We start from the raw sequence: 19,775 nt of genomic DNA on the forward strand, positions 1-19,775 counted from the left end.
ATGTTAAGCCACTTCTGCAGGGTCACACAGTGACTCCTAAGTGGGAAAGCTGAGATTCGGTGCCAGGAATAGCTGATTCTTCGCCACCTTGCTCCACTGCTTCCGGTAACACCAGCTAATCCAGCTCCTGCTGATGTAGGAACTATGGGGTGGGAGTCCTGATGCATTCTGGGAGTCAGATGGCGCTGTCTTGCGCTGACGTTCAGCAGGCTGTGGGCTTGCATGAGGAAAGCCCGGGTGCGCAGGCTGCACCTGCATTTGACATTCACAACTTCCCCAGCTCCAGCCTCCCAGGATGACGCACTACCACCCAGGGCAACGGGCAAGGAGGGGAGGGAGTCCCGAGGACCCAGCTGGGGACTGCGGGAAGTTTTGGCCTGTCCCTCTGGCGGGTCCTGGCCGTTTATCTCTCTTGGCAGTGATCCTGTGTCTAAAAGCACATCCGACGTTTTGTGCAATAAAGTTAATGGACTTCTCCATCTTGGAGCAGCTGAATTCTCTTGGAGCAGATGCTGAGGGTTATGGATGTTCTAATTAGGAAGCTGCCTTGGGCATCGAGGAAAGGAGGGGTGGCTTGTGACGTTGCACGCCCTGCAAAGACCCTCTGCCAAATCTGCCTTCTCCAAGCTTGCCAGGGCAGGCACGCTGCAGTGGAGGAGAGACATGTTTCTTTCCTCTCCCATCTCCCACTCCCCTTCCAGCTCCTTCATTTCCAAAAGTAACCGAGAGGACCAGGAGGGATGGCTCCGGCCTCCCAAGTCTGAGCAACCACAACAGGCTTTAGTATTGCAATCAAATAAAACTCACAACCAAGTTAATCTGACACATTTATTGATGTGCATAATTGTTATTGGACAGCACTGCAATTAGGCATAAATGGTACGTCGTTCCTGTGAGTGACTTTAATTAGTAATTCTCGTTTTTGGCCCAATCAAGTTTGGATATTTTTTTTCTATAAGCATAGAAGTTCCCTAGTGTCTGTAAATAGCATTGATTATTGACTGTTTTCTGATTCACTCATTCATTTATTCATTGACTCTATCAACTCTATGAAATGGAGGTGCAGCCTAGAGCTTACTGCGTGATCGTGGGTGAGTTAGTCTACTTCTCTTAGCCTCAGTTTCCACATCTGTGAAATAGGGATAATATCCCCTAGCTCATAAGGTTATGGAGAGAATTCTGTGAGATGAGATGTACAGAGTGCATATCTCATCAGTGTCAGGTCTGAGGTTGTCGCTCAACTAGCTGGAATGTATTATTATTTTATTATTAATGACAACTTCTCCTGGAAAAGAAAGAGCTGTGCATTAAGCTCTTAAACCTTTGGTCATCAGATGAGATGGTAAATCTGAGCGTAGGATGCCTGTCCTTTAGACTTTATAGGGGCTGGAGGTCAGGTGATGCAAGAGGGCACAGAGCCAGTGACATTTGGGCTATGGCACCTGCTGTGGCCTCATCCTCCACCCCCAGGTCAGTGGGGCTGAGAAACTTCTGGTTTTCCACATCTTTCGTCTTACCACTGCCCAGCCCTTGGGAAACCTGGGGCTGAGTCAGACAGCCCCATAGAGGAAAGTGCCTACATAGGGCGGAGGCTCTTATTAAACGCTCGGACCTGTTTCTGTCGCAGAGGATGCCTCATCAGAATTTAGAAAATTCTTAGTGACCTGAGGCTGAATTAGGGAGCAGGAGGGGAAGCTGATCCTCAAGGCAAACTAAAAGTAAGGGCTTTGGGCCGGAAGGTCTGGACAGAGGCCGCCCCCTCTTGGAGGAAAATCTCTGCACATCTAGAAGCTGCTGGACTCACTGGGGAGAGCATGTGCTGGGAGAAAACGGCCTGAGAGACAGCCTTAGGCAGGCAGGGACTGGGAGGGCTCCCAGCAAGACCAGAGCTGCGGGAGGGAGCGTGGGGGAGGCCTGGGCAGGAAGCCTGGGAGCCTGTGCTGTGGGGGAGGGTGTGGGGCAGAGGGCCAGGAGATAGCGAGGCACTAGTGGCTCCCTGAGCAGGGCAGGCAGACAGCCCCGGCTTAACTCTGCCCTGCCGCTTACTCACTAGAGCCTGGGCAAGTTGTATAATCTGTCTGAGCCTCAGGCTGTTCATCTCTAAAATGAGATCAGAGCAGATGCTGTCAGCGTCTTGCACATCTCTCCTGCCCTTACCACTTCTGCACAAACTGCCCATCTTCCTACTGCCACCACCTACCTTGCTTTCCCTGAGGCTTTATCCTGCCCCAGAGCCCACCTTGCCACCTGTGGCCTGCCAGAAGCACTCAGGGTTGACAACTTCCAGGGACCAGCCTAGACCAAAGATTGGGGTATACATACCCCAGCTGCCTCCTCAGTGAATGGGAAATGGAGTCTCATGTTCTAGCTGCTCCCAGAGGCCCCTGGTGGGATTAAGTCCCAGTCACTTCCTGTCTTTTCCCTTACATTCTGCTGGGTACTGGCAACTCAGTCTTTAAGGGACTCCAGCTATTGAGGAATGGGGGACAGAGGCCTGAGCCAGGCTGGGCTGACACTTGGGTTTTTGGAAATAAAGAACTAGGGCACTCCTGGGACAAAGGCAGGACCCATGGGCTTGTCTGGCAGGAAGCCGTGTATTCCAGGGCGGGGAGGCTGCTCCGGAAGCCATCTCCACAGGGCCTCCTCATCCCAGATCCTGACTGGAGGCCAAGGCAGGCAATAAATCCCCTCCGTGGAGCTGGTCCCAGCATGGGCCACCCTGCAGAAAGACTTCATCAGCGGCCTCATTTGCATAAGATAATGAAACCGCAGTAAAAATAGTAAAAGAAAAAATGGCCTGGCAACTTTGTTTCCATAATGACAGATGCTTCTTAAACACTCAGCTTCTGTTTCCCAAGGAAGTGCCATCAAGGCCCCGGGGGGAGCCGCATGCCCTGGCCCAGCCTGATTCTTGGAATGGCAACCTGCAGCCCCAGGAGCGCCGGGGTCCTGACCTCCTCCTGCTCCTCCCTCACTCCAGATGGACCTTGGGGGGATAGAAGCAGGAGAAGGGAAAACTGACAGAAGAGCAGAGAAGGACCCTCGCAAATAGTGAGCCTGATGCCTTGCACTTAACATATGCTTTCACAGGAAGCTTTTTCTTCCATTCTCTCATGAGCTCCCGGGCGGTCAAAATGTGCATCCCCATGGCACAGGTGAGTAAGCTAAGGCTTGTGAATGGTCCATGGTCGCCTGCTTGAATTAAAGCTTGTCTCGGATTCCCAGTCCCTGTCTCCTGACATGAGTGACGGGACGCCCTTGCCCCGGGAGATAGCAGGAGACAGGGCAGGTCCCTGACCTAGAGGGTGGTGGGGACCTGTGGGAGGTGGAAGCCTGATCAACGGGTCTCAGACCTCTGTGCTCCGAGCAGGGTGAGATGACCAAAGGCAAAGGAAAGGGGGGCCTTTGACATCAGGAGTATCATTATCGGGGATGGGGCTCCCCCAGACCTAGAGGCCAAAAAAGAACCCAACCAGAATCTGCTTCAGAACCTTCTTGTCCTGTCACCTCCAAGCCACCAGGACTCTGCAATCACTGCCTCAGAAGCATAAATAATAACAACAATAATAATAATGATGATGATGATGATAAAATAACAGAAGGGGGTTGTTCCCCGAGCTCAGAGGGAAATCTCCAGTCTAGTCCCACTTGGCTGGGGTGAGGGATCCCTTGTCATACAAATACCTTCCCTCTAAGTGTTCAGGACTGAGCCCTGATTTCCTGATTCAATGAAAGAGGGCTTGGTCACACGGGGTGGGGAGAGTGGGGTCCGCGTGAATCCTCAGGCTACAGACAGCTCTTATCACACAAGATGGCCAGTGGGAGCCACCTGGCTGCTAAGGAAGGTGTCCCCATGGAGGCACTGAGGAGGACATCTGTTGAGGCATACCTCCCTAAGCTCCATACCGGCCTCACGCGGGCGGAGACTGGGCTCCACTCCCTGGAGCTCTCTGGGGCTGGCATCTGAACGTGCACCCTCAGGCAGGCCCTGGGGGTCCCCCCACCTGGCTCCATTTCTGTCTGGCGGTCCCGCCCTGGAGTCCCTCCTTCCACAGTCCCTTCCTGTGGAATCTTAGGCCTAACTTGGGAGGTGGTGGAAGGGGAACGGGATCCTGTGTCCTTCCAGATATTTTGGGTCTTAAACCAGGACCCAGACCTTTGAACTTAAAAGTTGAGTATTTGGCCACCTTTGTTTTCTGATTCCTCTGTGCCTGGCTAGTCTGGCTCTTGGCATCTTGGGGAGGGGTCCAATCATCTGTTCCTTTCCCTCCACGAGAAAAGCTATCATTGGTTGAGCTGTATGGGTGCCAGGCAGGTACAATCTCATCAAATCCCTACGACAAGCCTCTGAGGTGGGTCTTCGCCTCCCCGTCCTCCAGGCAAGGAAAGTGAAGCTTAAAAAAAGACACAGGGCAGGGGCCAGAGGCCAGGAAGTTAAACGCCAGAGTCCCTGATCGTGCTGCTTGGTGGGGCTTGTCATCAGGCCTAGCAGAGGGGCCCTGAGTGATCTTGAACCTCGAGGGACTCTGGGTGTTCCCTCCTGCCTAGATAGTCAGGGGCTAGATGAGAGGGAAGAGGAGGCGTGTGTAGTGGGAGGCTCAACTAATTAAGCATTTCAGACGGGAAGAGTTAAGGGCTAAAAGGGACGTGCCCAGCTCTGTGCCGCTGCCGAATGGGGTGGATGGGATGAGCTTAGAGCAGGAGGGTCCCCGAGGCCCGTGCTGCACCACTGCCGCCCTCTACAGCTTGGCTACTTACTGCATGGGCAGCAGATCCAGCATCACCTAGAGCTTGCCGGCAACGCAGAATCTCAGGTCCATCCTAGACCCACTGAACCAGAGCCTTCATTTTAACGAGATCCCTGGGGAATCTGTTAAAGTTTGAGGAGTGCGGGTCTAGGGCCACTTCTCAGATACACCTCCTTCGCTGAGCACTTCCTCATCCAGCGCCCTCTACTGCAGGGCAGGCAGGGGATTTGGAATTGGGACATTTTCACTCTGGGTATTTGCTGTCAGGCCCCGGAGCAGGGGGGACTTGAACCAGGCCTGAGGGGGCCATTTCCTGCTATGAACAAGGAAAGGAGAAAGACAGATGGGGAGGAGGGGAAAAGAGAGAAAGAGAGAGAGAAGCTTGACTGTGTTTCCATCAGACCCCTTATAACGAAGTCCCTTTTTGCTCCAGTTAGAGTAGGTCTCTGTGCTTGCCACAATGATCCCTGATTGAGGAACCTTCTTGAAGGTTCTGCTCCTGGGGGCCCGGTGTATCAGAACTAGGAGCCAATGTCCTGGTGCCTGGAGACAGGAAGAGCATGAAGAGAGTTGATGGAGGAGAGGCTGAGACAGAAACTGCCCAGCTAACAGCACTGGGGCCTGAGCCAAGAGTCACGTGGCTGCCTTCAGGAGGTGGCAGGGTGGGGAGAAACCTCACATCTTGAGGGGGAGGAGCCTGGGAGCGGCAGAATGGAGAGAGAATGTGTTTGGAATGGAGAGAGAATGTGTTTGGGAGTCAGACAGCCCCATTTGGTATTCCAGCTCTGCGTGTGGAGTGCCACACTGACTAGCTGTGTGACCTTGGGCAAGCCCACGCACTTCTCTGATCCTTTGCTTCCATAACTGTAAAATGCAATACAACAGCGTCTACTTGAGAGGGTCATTGTTCAGTCCGTGGGAAATGGGTATAAAGTGCTGGCAGTGATGCTTGGCTGGCACTGAGTGCCTGGAAATGTGGGTTCCATTTGCCTCCTTGGAGAGGGAGCAGTGAGAGCCCCCTCGTAGGGAGAGAAGCTCCACCCCCTGCTCTTGGGGGTGGGGTGGAGGTGAGAGGCAAGGCCCAGAGTCATTTCCTTGCCTCCTAGAGACAGAGCCATGGAGAGAGAGAGCTCAGTGCCTGGGAGGGCCGGCCAGGTGGAGATGGGTTCTGTGAGGTAGAGCTGGGGGCTTCTCAGAAAAGCTGGGGGGCCGAGGAGGTTCCGTCCTCTCCCTGCCCAATCTAGAGACAATCAGGGCCACCCTGCTATCCCAAGACACCTGGCTGACCCTAGTCCAGAGCCTGGAGTGTTGCAGATGGGCTTCTGGGCCAGGATCTGAGCCTGGGTTGGTGGGGTGGGAGGAGTCTTGCCTCACTGCTCACCACTGGGCCCCAGAGAGGGCTCAGCATATATAGGTCCTTATTCTCCTTTCCTCTTCCTTCTTTTTCTTAAAAATTTCTGTCACTTATTATTGGCTTACAAAATGCCCAAGCTTGTGCTAAGTACTTACTGTGGTTTTCTCATTAACCCACACAACCACTTCACGAGGGAGAGGTTTTGATGATCATGCATTTTATAGATGAGGAAACTGAGGCTCAGGAATGTGAAGTTGCTTGTTCAAGGTTATACACCTAGTAGGTGGTAGCGTTGGGACTCATACTCAAAATATTTAAGTCTATGAATGAATAGATGAATGGCTGAATGGATGGATGAATGAATGGATGGATGGCTGAATGGATGGATGGACTGAGGGTGGGTGGACAGGTAGATGGATGGATGGATTGTTTGGCGAATCAGTAGGTGGACGGACAGATGTTTATGGGAATGGGGATAGATGAGTGGATAGATGGATGGATGGATGGATGGGTGGGTGGATGGATGAGTGGACAGATATATGGATGGATAGATGGATGGGTGGGTGGATGGATAGATGGATGAATAAGTAGATGGATGGATGGGCAAATGGATGGATGGATGAATGAGTGGATGGATGGGTAGATGAATGGATGGATGAATGAGTGGATGGGTGGGTGAGTAGGTGCTCTACCTGTTCCTTCACTCATACTGTGGTCTCTTCCCTGTCTTTGTCCATATTACCCTTCTCCCTGCTGGACTTGGAATCCACCCTAAACCCCAGTGTGTTCACTCCTAGGGGATGGGCCTTACTTCTGCCCTCCAGTGGCTGACAAATGTCCTTCAACCCAGGGCCTTTCCCTGCCTCTTACCTGGCTCAAACTCAAAGCTTCTTCCTGGGCTGTGGCTCCAGGCTAGACCAGAGTTCTCAGACACTGTTGCCTACCTGGTCCTGGCCTCCTCTCCATTCTGCAGGGATTTCTGGGGCCTTGGCTTGGCTTACCCGGCACTTGCCAGCTGATCAAATAGGAAGGTGCATATTTTAGGCCTCCCCAACCCATAGCTTTTTTGGGGATTTTCCAGTTTTCTCAACCCTCCTAAAGCAAAGAGCCTGGGTACTGTGATTGTATTGTGACTCTTCACTCCCTCTGGCCACAGCTGATTGGACCACAGGTGACCAACTAACCCAAGCTGGTTCAATCCCAGTCACTCTCCAGGGAACTAGAATGGGGACATCAAGAGACTGAGTCAATGGTGGTGGATATTTGGACTGAAAGGTCATGTAGAGTCAGGGTCTGAGCTTTGTCAGGGTCTAAGGTGAGTATGAAAGGAGATAATACGTGTCAATAACTTAGCACAGCTCCTGCCACGTAGGAAGTGCTCAATACATATTATCTACGGTTATGATGATGTCATAGGGGAGCATGGAGGGTTCTGGATGCAAATTACTCTATCAATTAAATCTGTTTGCATGAGATTTAGAAGGCAGAAGTGAGGCAGAGGCTGTCTTCCTGTCCCCTTCTGGGCTGGGCTGTTTCTGTCATGGGAATATGAGGTTTTTCAGCAGTATCTCTCCAGTATCCATCTCCAACTCCCTGAGTGATGAGAAGCTATTGTGATGGGGGCAGTGGCAGCAGCAGTAGCTTCTTGATCCAGGCTTTCCAAACCCTGGATTGCAGCTTGGGGTGTGTTCTTGCCTCACAGTTATAATACCAGTGTCAGAGGTGGCCACTCCGCTGGTAAGCCAGTTTTGTGTTGTTTTGGGAGCCACTGGAGACCCGGCTTGGCCTTGCTCCCTCCCTTCTTCCACTGGTTTTGTAAATATCTGTGTTCAATCCATTCCCGCTTAAAATGTCCCGTCCTGAACCCTGGTATTGTGTGTGTGCAGTTTCCATCTCCTGAGAGCAACCGACTTAGAGTTTTCTCATTTCCAGCTTGAAAAAGCTCAGGCAAGATCTCTGATTGGACAAGCTTGGATAAGAGGCCCACTCAACTTCCCCAACTGTGGCCAAAGGGACAGGGTCACATAAGATGTGACAACTCCTAAGGTAGCTATGTGGATGGAGATGAGAAGGGCAGGGACGTGCCCATGAGAAGGGAAGACAGAGGTCAGACAGTGTCAAGGACAGACACTACACCCTCAATATCTGAAATGAGAACCAGGAGCCCGGGCTGGAGCCACCACCCGCTCATCACCAAGGGTCTCCTGTGGGGACACAGTGAACCCTGCGTGAAGACGGCACAAGTCATCTGCCCAGCACCTTCTGTTCTAAAGAGAGAAGAGAACCAGAAAACACACCTCAAGGGGGCCCTGTTTTCTAGAAACATTTCTTTATTTAAAATTTAAAACCATATTACTTCATACAGCAAACTGTGCACTTTGATATATCACAGTGTCTTAAAAAGGAAAATAATCGGATTTGTTTGGAAATTTATTTACATCAGCCTAGAATGATTGGCAAGTAACACAGTTACTATGAAACCCAAATTGTTACAAAATGTTTACAAAAAACTATATTCATAGAAATTCTGCATGTCCACAAAGGGCATCCCCTGAATGGCCCAGAGACCAGTGTGTGGGAACCGTGTTGAGTGGGAGTGGGGGGCGGCCAGGCACTCCGGTCTGGGCGGTGGGACAGGCCAGGGGTCTATCTGGGGGCTCAGCCCAGGGGCTGGGAACCCAAGTCCCCATCACGGGAGGCCCAGCCAGGAAGTCGGCCCAGGCAGAGATGGGCTGGGGGTTTGGAGCACAGTGGCATGAGGGTTCCTGGAACCTCTGATTTCTGTTCTGGAGCCCGGACGGGCCCCTCCAGGGAGGGCTGGGTTCAGATGTGCTCTGCCCGGGGCGCCAGAGGCAGACCCAGAGTTCAGTACAGACCAGCCTGACGTATGGGGCCGAAGCAGAGGGCAGGCTGCTGACCACAGGGAAGCCCACTCCAGATCTCTTCTCTCTTGCATGCTCCAGAGATGCTCTGACCCGTGACATGGGCAGGACCACTCGCTAAAGGATTGGAATTGCAAAGAACAGAAGGATCTGGGCGGGGCGGGGATGGAGGTCTGCAGGTTCTGTGAGGGGCTCCTTGCCAACTGCCCTGCAGAGGGAGATGCAGCAGAAGAGAGAAGGCAGGCAGATGGCATGGGCTCTGCTAAGACAGGAGTGCCTTGTTGGCTTCTCACCTTTCACCCCGTGTCACTGCTCTGCTCACATCTCTGGCTCCTCGGTCATTCCCTGACAGCTGGCATCTGGGTCAAATGGGGCTGAGGAGGTTGTCTGAGGTGGGACAAACTCTTGGCTGGCATTACCGAGTCTATAGCTGCTTCCCACCATCTGGAAGCCTCTGAGCTTTGATCTGTAAAATAGAGACACGCTGCGGGGTGATTTGAGGTCTTCTGTTCTAGAAGGCAGGGGATGGGAGCAGGGTCAACAGCTAGGGCCTCGGGATATTGTAGTGGCATGCCAGCAATGCCATTCTCTTGAAAAAAGTGTTTTCCCTAGCCATGGCTGTGCCTCTGTGTGTGGGTGAGAATCGGAGGCAGAGGCCATCGCCACTTAGAACACTCCAGCCTTTTAGGGTATTCCAGGTGGAGCCCGACACCTACCTGGTGACTGTGCAGACAGGTATTAAAAAGGTCTCAGGAGTCACATACTGGTATGACATTGCTCCCCAGCTCTTCTGCCTCAGATATTCTCAGATGCAGACAAGGCCCCTTGGCTGTTCCTGCCCCTCCCAGGAGGCAGTAGTTGGGCAAGGCCCATCTGCCAACCCCTGTGAATCTGCCCTCATCCTCGGGGTCTGCAGCTCTGACGTAGGCAGGGCCTTCCCCTTCCCTATGGGGCTCTCTGCAGCCCTTGCCCCAGGTGGCTTCCATCCCAGACTTCGCTGCTGCAGCCCCCTTCTCTCACCTGGTCCCCACCCGTACTGGCTGGGTTATGTACACTCCGTGTGCAGACGTGCGGGGAAGGGTGCATATACACATGGGCTACAGATCATATATACACTGTGCACATATATATATATATACAGCATATATATATATATCTTTTTACATTCATCTATTATTGTACAGAACATTAACCTTCTACCAAAAACAGTTTTGTGACTTCACATACTGCCTCAGCTCTGAAATTCTAACTCCAGGGCCAATCCAGGCCTGAAATGAGGGCTTGATTCCAACTGGCATGGGGACAGAGGGCAGGCCCTCCTGCTGCGGCAGGCAGCTGGGCCATTCCAGATGTGTCCACCAGCTGGGAGACTGTTCCAGATGTGTCTATTCCAGAGACCTGTCTACAGAGTTGGTCTCGTTTCTTGCATCTGTCCATGGCGTTGGGCCCATCCCAGATGTTAAGTCCATGCAGCTCTTTGTCCAGATTGCTAGGCCCTTCCCAGATGACTACCCACACAGGACCATGCCAGACATGGGCCAGAGCTGGGCCTATTTCCACAACTTTGTGCACGTAGCTGGGAATGGCTCCGGGAGGGATCAGCTTCATGCTGAGTGATGAAGCAGCGGCTGCAAACCACCACCACCCACCCCTCCAGCACCCCCTGGAAAAGAAGGCAGGGAGGGAGCTTCTGACTATTTCCGTGAGCCTGTGCCTGGGTCTGACCTCTGCTCTCCTGGAGTTTAAGGAAGGGGTGTGGCTTCCAACCATTTGGAGCCTTCACCCAACACTGCCAGAGCCCTCCTGATCCTGGGCCAGAATTTCCATCTGCCAGGGCCCGGGGGCATCGGGGTGGGAGCCAGTCTGCTTTACTAGTTTAGGCAGAGTCTTGACTCCCCTCCTTCAGAGATTCAGAGTCAGCTCATCGGCCACAGGGGCATTGCCCCTCTTGAGAGCCACTCGCAGAGTGGGGCCACCTGAATGGTGACAAAGCTCACGGGGTTTTCTTATCTGTCCACAGCAGAGAGACCAGTAACAGGTCACGGGGAGAGAGATAAGGAGGGCTCATTGTCCAAAAGCCCCAGGGCCTTGGCGGGGTGTGCATGCATGTGTCCTCACTGCCGCCCCTCAATTTGGCTAGTTTGAGGGGGTCGAGCAGCAGCACTGGCATTTTGGGGTGGGAGACAGGGGTAGAAGGTGGGGGCTCTCTTCTGTTCAGGGCCGGTATGTGGAGCCAGGCAGGGCCAGTCCAGCACGTGCTGGGGCAAGTCCCATCCTCTTCTCCACCCAAACCAGCTTTACGCGCCCATCACTCCCAGCCACCAACCTCAGCGCCTCCGCGTGTGTGGGCATCCACACCCACGGGCACCTGCTGCAGCTAATTCCACAGGATCCGCCTGGCTGGGAACCCCGGCCCCCAAGATGTAGTGGCACCTGCAGTACCCTGGGGGAGACACAGCTCACACTCGGGCAGAAGTGGTCTCCACTGCACTTGGAACACTAGGCTGGTCTCGAAGACAAACGCAGGACATCAGCCCGAGGGCGAACATTAGCCACACATATGGCCATAAGGCTTGAACAGGAGGGGAGATCAGCAGCGTGTCACCCCACCTCTGTGTAGGAGTCTAGAAATTATTTCAGTACCTTTTGGGGGTATTTTCCTCATTGAATTGTGCCTCTGATACCCACCATTCTTCACTCCTTTGATGAAAAACTTTCCTACACATGTTGCTTCCTTTGCTTCCTCCCATCTCAGTCTATAGATGGGCATAGCCTCAGAAGAACACGACACATTCGTAGAGCGTCATACACAAAAGCACACACACGTGTGTGTGATCTGAGCATGGATGTAGGCGTGTGCTATGAAATCATATTGGCTAAAGAAAGACAGTGGTGAGAGCAAATTGGCAAATACCTTCACTGGAATCCGGTTCTCTGGGAATTGCAAAAAAAATGTCATTTTCTCTTCAAATAGGACACTCTGGCTAGAGCACACTCACCAGCCACGAGTCCCTGAAGTGTTTCGCCCCCAACTGGCCAGTCTCCCCGTGCCTGTGCCTATACAATCTCGGCAAAGCTTTGTGACAAATGATCTCTCCCCACGATGAAAGTGCGAACAAACCCCGGTTCCCCGCCTTCCTGATTGTCCCTCTCCGCTCCTGCTGTGAGCTGGGACGTATGTGTACGTCTGAACACACATACATGAGCATACTCACACACATACTCACACACGCCAGCTCCACGTGGCTTCTCACATACAACACGCATTGACCTGTGCTGCACGTCTGTCTGGTTCTGTCCTCCCTCCTGCTCTCTGCTGCACACACAAGCCCACACACACGTGCACATGTGCTCACACGTGGACCCCTTGATGACATGGCTTCTCCTTTTACACATATTTGGCAACGCTGCAGATTTTATCCTGTCCTCCACCCTCTGCCATTCAGCGCACAAATGCACACGCACACAAGCATACACACTCATGCACGTGTGTATACATATACATACTCACCAGAACCCCATCATGACATGGCTTCTCCTGTTTTTACATGGATGGGGCCCTGCTGCTTTCCAGATTTGCCTCCCTCACACATCCCCAGTTCACGCACATGCGTGCACACACACACACACACACACCAGAACCCAAAGGATTCTCCAATTATTGCGTGCCCTGGACTCTGTTACACGTCCTAATTTGTCCTTCACCCCCGCCCCCAAAGCTCACACATACAAAGATACACATATACGTGTGCACACATACACACACACACACCTACACCCAGAGGCTCACGACAGCATGGCTTCTCCTATCATGACACGCGTTGGCTCTGCTGTACGCCCAGCCCTCTTCTCACAACGCCAGCACACACAGCCTGTCAGAGCTGCTGTGATTCCGGGAACCAGCTGGTTTGGTCCTGCAGCTCACAGTCTGGAGGAGGAACAGTATGTCTCACATAAGCCCACTGTGCTCTCCTGCTTGGGAAGTCCCTGGGGGAGCTAGAAGTTACCTTTCACCCTAGTGGAGAAAGTCCATGAGATCTAAATGCAGCTCTTCCCTACCCAGGCTCCCCAAGCAGAAACAGGAGAGAGGTGGAGGGGGGTGGCTGATGTCTCCTGGGTCCCTGTCCAGAATCTCCAGCCCCTCTCCCCTGCTCAAAGACTGCCCTCTGCCCTCGGCCATGGAAAGCCCTGCTGGTCACATTGCGTTCTCTTTAAGGACACTTTGTTCCTATCCTTTCCATGTCTCATTTTTTCCCAGAATCTTAAAAGTCACAGACCTCTAGAGCATCCACCACAGCTAGCTGGAACCCACAGATCATCTGGTCCACCCTTCCCTGGTACCTCATCTGCTACTGCTTCTCTGCTGTACCCCCACCCCCCACAAGGTCCCAGCTGCTCTGGACAAGAGACCAGGGGCCATAATGGCCCTATGTCTCTATGTGGGGTCTTTGGTTAATTCTCCAGGAGGCAGCTTCTCCCTCCCCACCCTTGGGGCCTCTACCAGCTAGGATATCCTACTCCTGAAAACTCTCTTTTTCTGGGGAACGTCTTTAGGTGTGGCCAGTCCAGGAGGCTAGGAGTTCCTCAGGGCCCCTCTGGCTTTCCCCGTCTGCCCCAAGGTTAGCCTGTGCAGTGGGACACAACTCCTCTTTGGAGGAGGGGTGATGACTTTCATTTCCATCTAGGCTACTCTTCTCAGTCCAAGATGACAGAAGGAGGTCAAGGTCAACTGGCCAAGAATGGGGAGCTGCTGATGAGTAGATGGCAAAGAGTCCAAGCTCCCTAATGCCACTAGGATTTAGAAAATGGCTTGGTAACCAGCAAAGTAAGATCCAATGGCTCAACGGCCTGCCGGATTTCCATGGAATCCACTGCTCCTCTGGGCTTCACGTATTGGCTGAGTCTCTGGGCATCCTTTGTGAGAGATTCAGGGCGTCCTCTCTCCTCTGGCCAGAAAGTGGAAAAGTATTTGCTCTGACTACTCCCCCACTTATACTCCTAGAGACCTCCCGAGGAGTGGGAGCCATTGGGACACTGTCCATAAGAATTAAAAATGGTGGTCTCTGTGCATTCTCCTCTCTCCCAGACCCCAAACTCTTCTTTTCCCCTGTGGGCGTCTCTGCCTTCAACTTTGCCAAATAGGGGCTGCCATGGGTGGTGCCAAGTCCAGGAGACCAGGACCAGGTGGGCAGCCCCTAGGGGATGAAGTTTTCCTTCTGTCTGGGCATGTAGGGTGGCCCAGTCCCCATATTCAGCTGCCATTGGCAGCCAAACTATAACATCCTTATGGTGCCCCAGGTTTGTGTCTCTGATCTCACAGTCAAGCCCCAGGAGGCCTGGGCCCATGGGGAGGGAGTGGCAATATAAGAGCTGTTTCTCACTTTCTTTGGCCTCTGCAGGGCCATGGTAGAAACTTCTGACTGTAGAGGAGAGATGAGGGGCAGATGAGGTTGGCCTGAGAGAGGCGTGTGCTTCCTTTGGCCTTGGCTGTCTCGGCTGGCAGCTTTAGAAACCCATAGAAGAAACAAGAGAAGAGTGAAGCCCAAGTGGCTGGCCTGGGGGCCTGCTGGTTTCCTGGTAGGTAAGGGCAGAGGGTCCCTGACCCAATAGGCAGGCAGCAGCTCTGGGCCCCAAGCCCAGCGTGGGAACAGGGGACATTCCCTCCAGTCTCCTTCGCTTTCCTCCACCCTGGCCTCAGGCCTGCGGTCCCCAGCCCCCGTGCCTAGGGGAAGACGGGGGCCAGCGATGTGCTGCAGGTCATGCTGTCCTTGCCCGGAAGCCGGCGGTCATTGAATGTGTGCATGTTGATGACGGCGTCCGTCTTGACCATCATGGGAGGCTGTGGCTTGTGCTTGACTCGGCGCTGGCAGGTGAGGGAGAAACGGATCTCGTTGGCCACGGTGCTGCAGAAGGAACGCTGGGGTGGGGCAGGAGGGAAAGGCACACGGGTGAGGCCTGGCCCTGCAACTGCGGCCGACTCCTCCCCCTCCGGTCTCTCTCTCACCTCCACCCCTCTGCCCCCTGTAAGGTGACCAGTTTGTGTAGCAGCCCACAAAGCCTCACATTCTTGTTTGCAGACTCAGGCAGGCAGGGAAGTGGTATCCTCTTATCTCCATTTTACAGATGAGCAAACTGAGGCTCTGATGGCATGTCCATTAAAGTCTGAGGAGTTTACCTGATTGTTCTCCACTAGATTCCGAGGGCAGGAACCAGGCAGCTTCATCCCCGTGAGCCCAGCCCCCCGCACCAGGCCTGGCTCAGAGTCAGGCTGAGATGAATGTATGGACAGCCCTTCTCCTGGGAGGGATGTCAATAGGGGAGAATCCCATGCTCCCACCAGGAAAGGCCAGCATGTGTGTTTCAAGACGGGCAGCTGGGAGGCAGGTCCCGGTAAGCCTGATGGGGGGCAGTGGCCTCCTCTGGCCTGGGTCCCTGTGGGTGTCCAAGAGGCACAGCAATAGTACAGCACTGACCATAGGTCTCTGATGGCTCAGATATGAGACCAACTGCCCAAGGCTGTCCTGCGGCTTGTGTGCAAGGCAGTGGGGCCGTCAACGCCCCAGCTTGCCCAGGAAGGCCAGGGCATTAGCACCAGACACACTAGATGCAGGCTGTGTGGCGCAGGGGGACAGGGACCTGGTTTTGAGTTCTGGCTCTGCCTCTTACCAGCTGTGTGACCTCTCCAAGCTTCCCCTTGCTCACCCAGTAAACGAGAATATCATCCCTCCTCATCTCCCTTCCTTCATCCTGAAAATATTTACTGAGACCCTCCTATGTGCCAGGCACCGTTCTAGGTGTGGGGACAGCACTGAAAAAGACAGACGAGGTCCCAGCCCTCAGGAGGCTCATGGTCTAATGATGGGATAGAAACAGATAACAAACACATGAGCGAATAAATAATTTCAGAGAGTGAAAACTATTATTAAGAGAATAAAGCAGTGAAATAGGACAGACAGGGGTTGGGAGTGGGGACAGGTGGGGAAGGCTACTTGAGAAGTGATATTTGAGCTGAAACCTGAATGATCAGAAGGTGCCAAAAATATGGCACACTGGGGGAAGAGCATTGCAGGTAGATAGAACAGCATGTGCAAAGGCCCTGGGGCTGAAATGTGCTTGGTGTGTTAAGGACTAAAAAGGCAGCCAGTGTGTGTGGAGCAGAGTAAGGGAGGGGAGGAGGTCAGAGAGGTGGGCAAGGACCAGACCCTGTAGGCTTTTTGGTGGAATTTGGAGCTCATTCCAATTGTAATGGGAATTCCTAAAGAATTTGGTTGTTCTCTTTTAATATATCATAATTTTTTAGCCATTCCTTATTATTGGATATTTAGATTTTTTCCCACTTTTTTATGTGATAACACTTCAAGGAATATCCTTGTAAAGAAAATTGCACATATCCTTGGCCACTTCCATTGGGTGCATTTCTAAAAGTAGAAATTGACTGATTAAAACGTGTGGTCACTTTTAAAGACTGATCAGGGGCCAGCCCGGTGGCATAGCGGTTAAGTTTGTGTGCTCTGCTTTGGTGGCCCGGGGTTTGCAGGTTCGGATCCCGGGTGCGCACCAACACACGGCTTATCGAGCCATGCTGTGGCTGCGTCCCATATACTGTAGAGGAAGATGGGGATGGATGTGAGCCCAGGGCCAATCTTCCTCAGCAAAAAGAGGAGGATTGGCAACAGATGTTAGCTCAGGGCTAATCTTCCTCACCAATAAATGAATGAATGAATGAATGAACTAAAATATAGAAAACAAAAACAAAAAAAAAGACTGATCATACTGCAAAGTTGCCTTCCAGAAACATCCCCATTTGGACCCCCCAGCAATATTGGAACGTGTCCCTTTCCTCACACTCAAGCGAACTCAAACACCTAAGAATTATCTTTCTCCCTCCTCTTTGCTGACTCAGGTTTACTGGTTATAAAGGACTCCATTCCATTTTTGATGGATGTAAAAGTCGCCTGTTTTTAATGGTCCCCTCTACATCCGAGTTAACTGCAATCTCCTTCCACACTGGCCCTGTATCCCTTCGAACTTCTCTGTGAGAAGCACTTCCCCCCCCAGCCCAGCAGCCCTCACTCAGGTGCACATTTAAATCACCCCGCACACTGTCTTAAGATGCCAGTGCAAGGCTCCACCACAGACCAATTAAAACAGAGTTTCTGGGAGTGAGGCCAGGGCATTAGCACTTAAAAAACTCTTTCCCTGTGATTCTAATTTGCTACTGGTACCCAGAACCACTGCCTGACCACACCTGAATTAATCAGACAGGTTGAGCCTAGTTCTACTGTCTGCACACTAGGGCCCGACCTCTTAATGTTTTCTTTTTAAAACTTTTGATTATGGAAATTTCTAAATATATGCAGTAGAGAGAAGTGTATAATGAACCCCTATGTAACCATCACCCAGCTTCAACAATTACCCTGGAGGGTTTTATGCAGGGGAGTGACATAGTTTGAATTAAGTTTTAAACAGGGCACTGACTGCATATGGAGAGCGGGTGGTAGTGAGAGGGTGGAGGCAGGAAGGCCAGACTGGAGGCTGTCACGTGCTCCAGCTGGCATGACGGGGGCTTGGCCGGGGGTAGAGCGACGTGATGGGAGAGTGCTCAGAGCCAGGGCGGAGGTGGGGCTGGCAGGGCTTCCTGCTGGATGGGCTGCAGGGTGGGCTATGGTGAGGGTGGGATCAGCCACCACCCTGTGCCTGGCACGTAGGAGGTGCAAAACCAGCGCAAACCCCACTCCTCCCTCTCCTTCCCTTTCCCGCCCGGCCCCGCTCTCGGGGCTCACCTGCTCCCGCTCTGCTGTTTTTCGCAGCTTGTACACAAACTCGCCCACGGCCACCAGCACAGACAGGACCAGCCCGGCAGCCAGGACGATGAAGATGCCCCCGATCTTCTGGACCCCCAGGGCGCTGGCCTCCTTGTTCTCCTCCTCGGGACAGCCGCTGCCCCGCCACCACTTCTCCTTCAGGATGTGCAGCTTGTCCTCCTCCTGCAGCTGCAGGATGGCGATGGTGATCTTGTCGCGGTAGGGGGAGCCTGAGAAGGGAGAGGGCGCCCTGGCCGTCAGGGGCATTCAGTCCGTCCTGTGCGCCCCTGCCAACGCCCAGGTCGGTCGGTGCCAGCCACCATCACTAGCCCTCGCAGGAAGCTCATGAAAAGGCCCCTCTTTAAATCTATATGTGGTATCTGGGTGGGAGGAAGGGTCCTGATTTGGGGTGCGGAGTCTCGCCTATGTATCCCTGTCTCTACAGGCTGCCCAGTGTATCGGGGCTGCATCAACAGCGGGGAGATCAGGGAGAGGAAGCATGACCTCTGAACTGACCCCACCTCTGCGTTTGCTCTAGTTCTCTGCTTAGGGAGAGCTGACCTCGCAGGGTACGTGGCTCCACCCCTCCGCATCCCGGCTGGGGAAACGCCACCTTTCTAGGCTCAGCGGGGTGAGCTGGGAGAGGGAGCAGGAGACAGTGCGCATGAGTGGGTGTGGGGCCCCGCCCCCGCCGCCCTCCCGCCGCAGCCCCTCGCTCACCCATGGGCGTGCCGATGCCGTAGCCCTTCGAGTCGATGAGGCCCCCGATCTGGGTGAGGTTGCAGTTCCTCTGGGTGACATACTCGATGGTGGTGGACTCCATGAGCAGCGCGTAGTCGGCCGTCAGCGTCCGCTGGATGCCTTCCTCGTTGTTCTTCACCAGCGCCGAGGGCTTGCTGCTCATGAAGGCCCACATCTTCTCGAAGGTGGAGATCTTGGATTTCTGGGCCCCGAGGGGAGGGGTGACACACACTGTTACTGAGCACGGCAGGGGCCAAGCACTGCCCACCCCGCTCTACAGGGATCTCCGCCTACAGTCCTCAGAGTGAGGGAGCACCGCCCATTGCTCAGATGTGGACACTGAGGCCCTGGGAGGGTAGTTCCCAAAGTACACAGTTGGTGAGGGGTAAAGCTGAGATTCAGACTCAGGCCCACCTACCTGGGAACCCTGGGCTCTTTGCCTCGGCACAAATGGTTTTCAGATTGAATTTTTAAAAATTAATTTTCTTTCTCTAACAGTTATTAAACAACTACACGAGCAGGCCCTGTTCTAAGTGCTTTACCTGCATTCACTCATTGATTCTTCACAGCAGTCATAGGAGGCAGGAATGGTAGCCCAATTTTACAGATGGGGAAACTGAGGCACAGCTAAGTAACATGCTTAAGGTCACTCAGATACTAAGTGGCAGAGTCAGGCTTCAAACCCCAGGCCATCTAGTTCCACAGTCCATGCTCCTAACCACTTGGCTGCACTGCCTCCCAGAAACCACTGTGAGAGTAGAGAAGGAGAGGTAGACGCTAAGGAGGGCAAAGCTTGGTGGGTTCTTGTCCCCCCACGCCCACTTCGACCAAAGCAGCCCCTCTTATGTACTGTGTTCCAGGGGAAGATTTTGTCTGAGGCAAGGGCTTCTGTCTGTTCTGCTTCCTTACAGTGAGAGAGAAGCAGAGTGAGAACTGCGGAGCGGGGAGGGGAGTGGGGGCGGTCAGAGCCGGTGATCTGCAGGCCCTTTGTCTCCTTACCATGAGCAGAACCAGCATCGCTAAGATCGGGCCTGGTGGGTGGGCTGCTGTGTTTGCCCGCCTGGCTGGGGAGGCTCAGAGAAGGCCCTGGGGCCAGGAAAGGGGGCTGAGGCTGAATGCCCCCTGCTGCCTGAGGAGCCTGGGCAGTCCAGGGTGCATGGCATTCATGAGATTTCTTGGGAACTTAGTGCCTGCCAGCTGCTGGCTCCCAGCAGGGATCGGCCCTGCCCCCGCTGACCCCAGGGGA

General features: G+C 53.4%; 1 protein-coding gene across 1 annotated transcript in view; it reads right to left on the reverse strand.

Annotated features, from left to right (window-relative positions):
* Window positions 1-10,673: 10,673 nt before the first annotated feature.
* Window positions 10,674-19,775, reverse strand: part of GRIK3 (glutamate ionotropic receptor kainate type subunit 3) — a 221,393-nt gene continuing 212,291 nt past the window's right edge. Inside the window, exons 14-16 of the mRNA XM_058553711.1 lie at window positions 18,509-18,731; window positions 17,768-18,018; window positions 10,674-14,901 (exon numbers count right to left, since the gene is read on the reverse strand). Coding sequence (XP_058409694.1) covers window positions 14,707-14,901; window positions 17,768-18,018; window positions 18,509-18,731 — 669 coding nt within the window. The 3' untranslated portion in view covers window positions 10,674-14,706. The remainder of the gene's footprint in view (window positions 14,902-17,767; window positions 18,019-18,508; window positions 18,732-19,775) is intronic.

This window comes from Diceros bicornis, chromosome 13, assembly GCF_020826845.1.
Source record: "Diceros bicornis minor isolate mBicDic1 chromosome 13, mDicBic1.mat.cur, whole genome shotgun sequence".
NCBI lineage: Eukaryota > Metazoa > Chordata > Mammalia > Perissodactyla > Rhinocerotidae > Diceros > Diceros bicornis.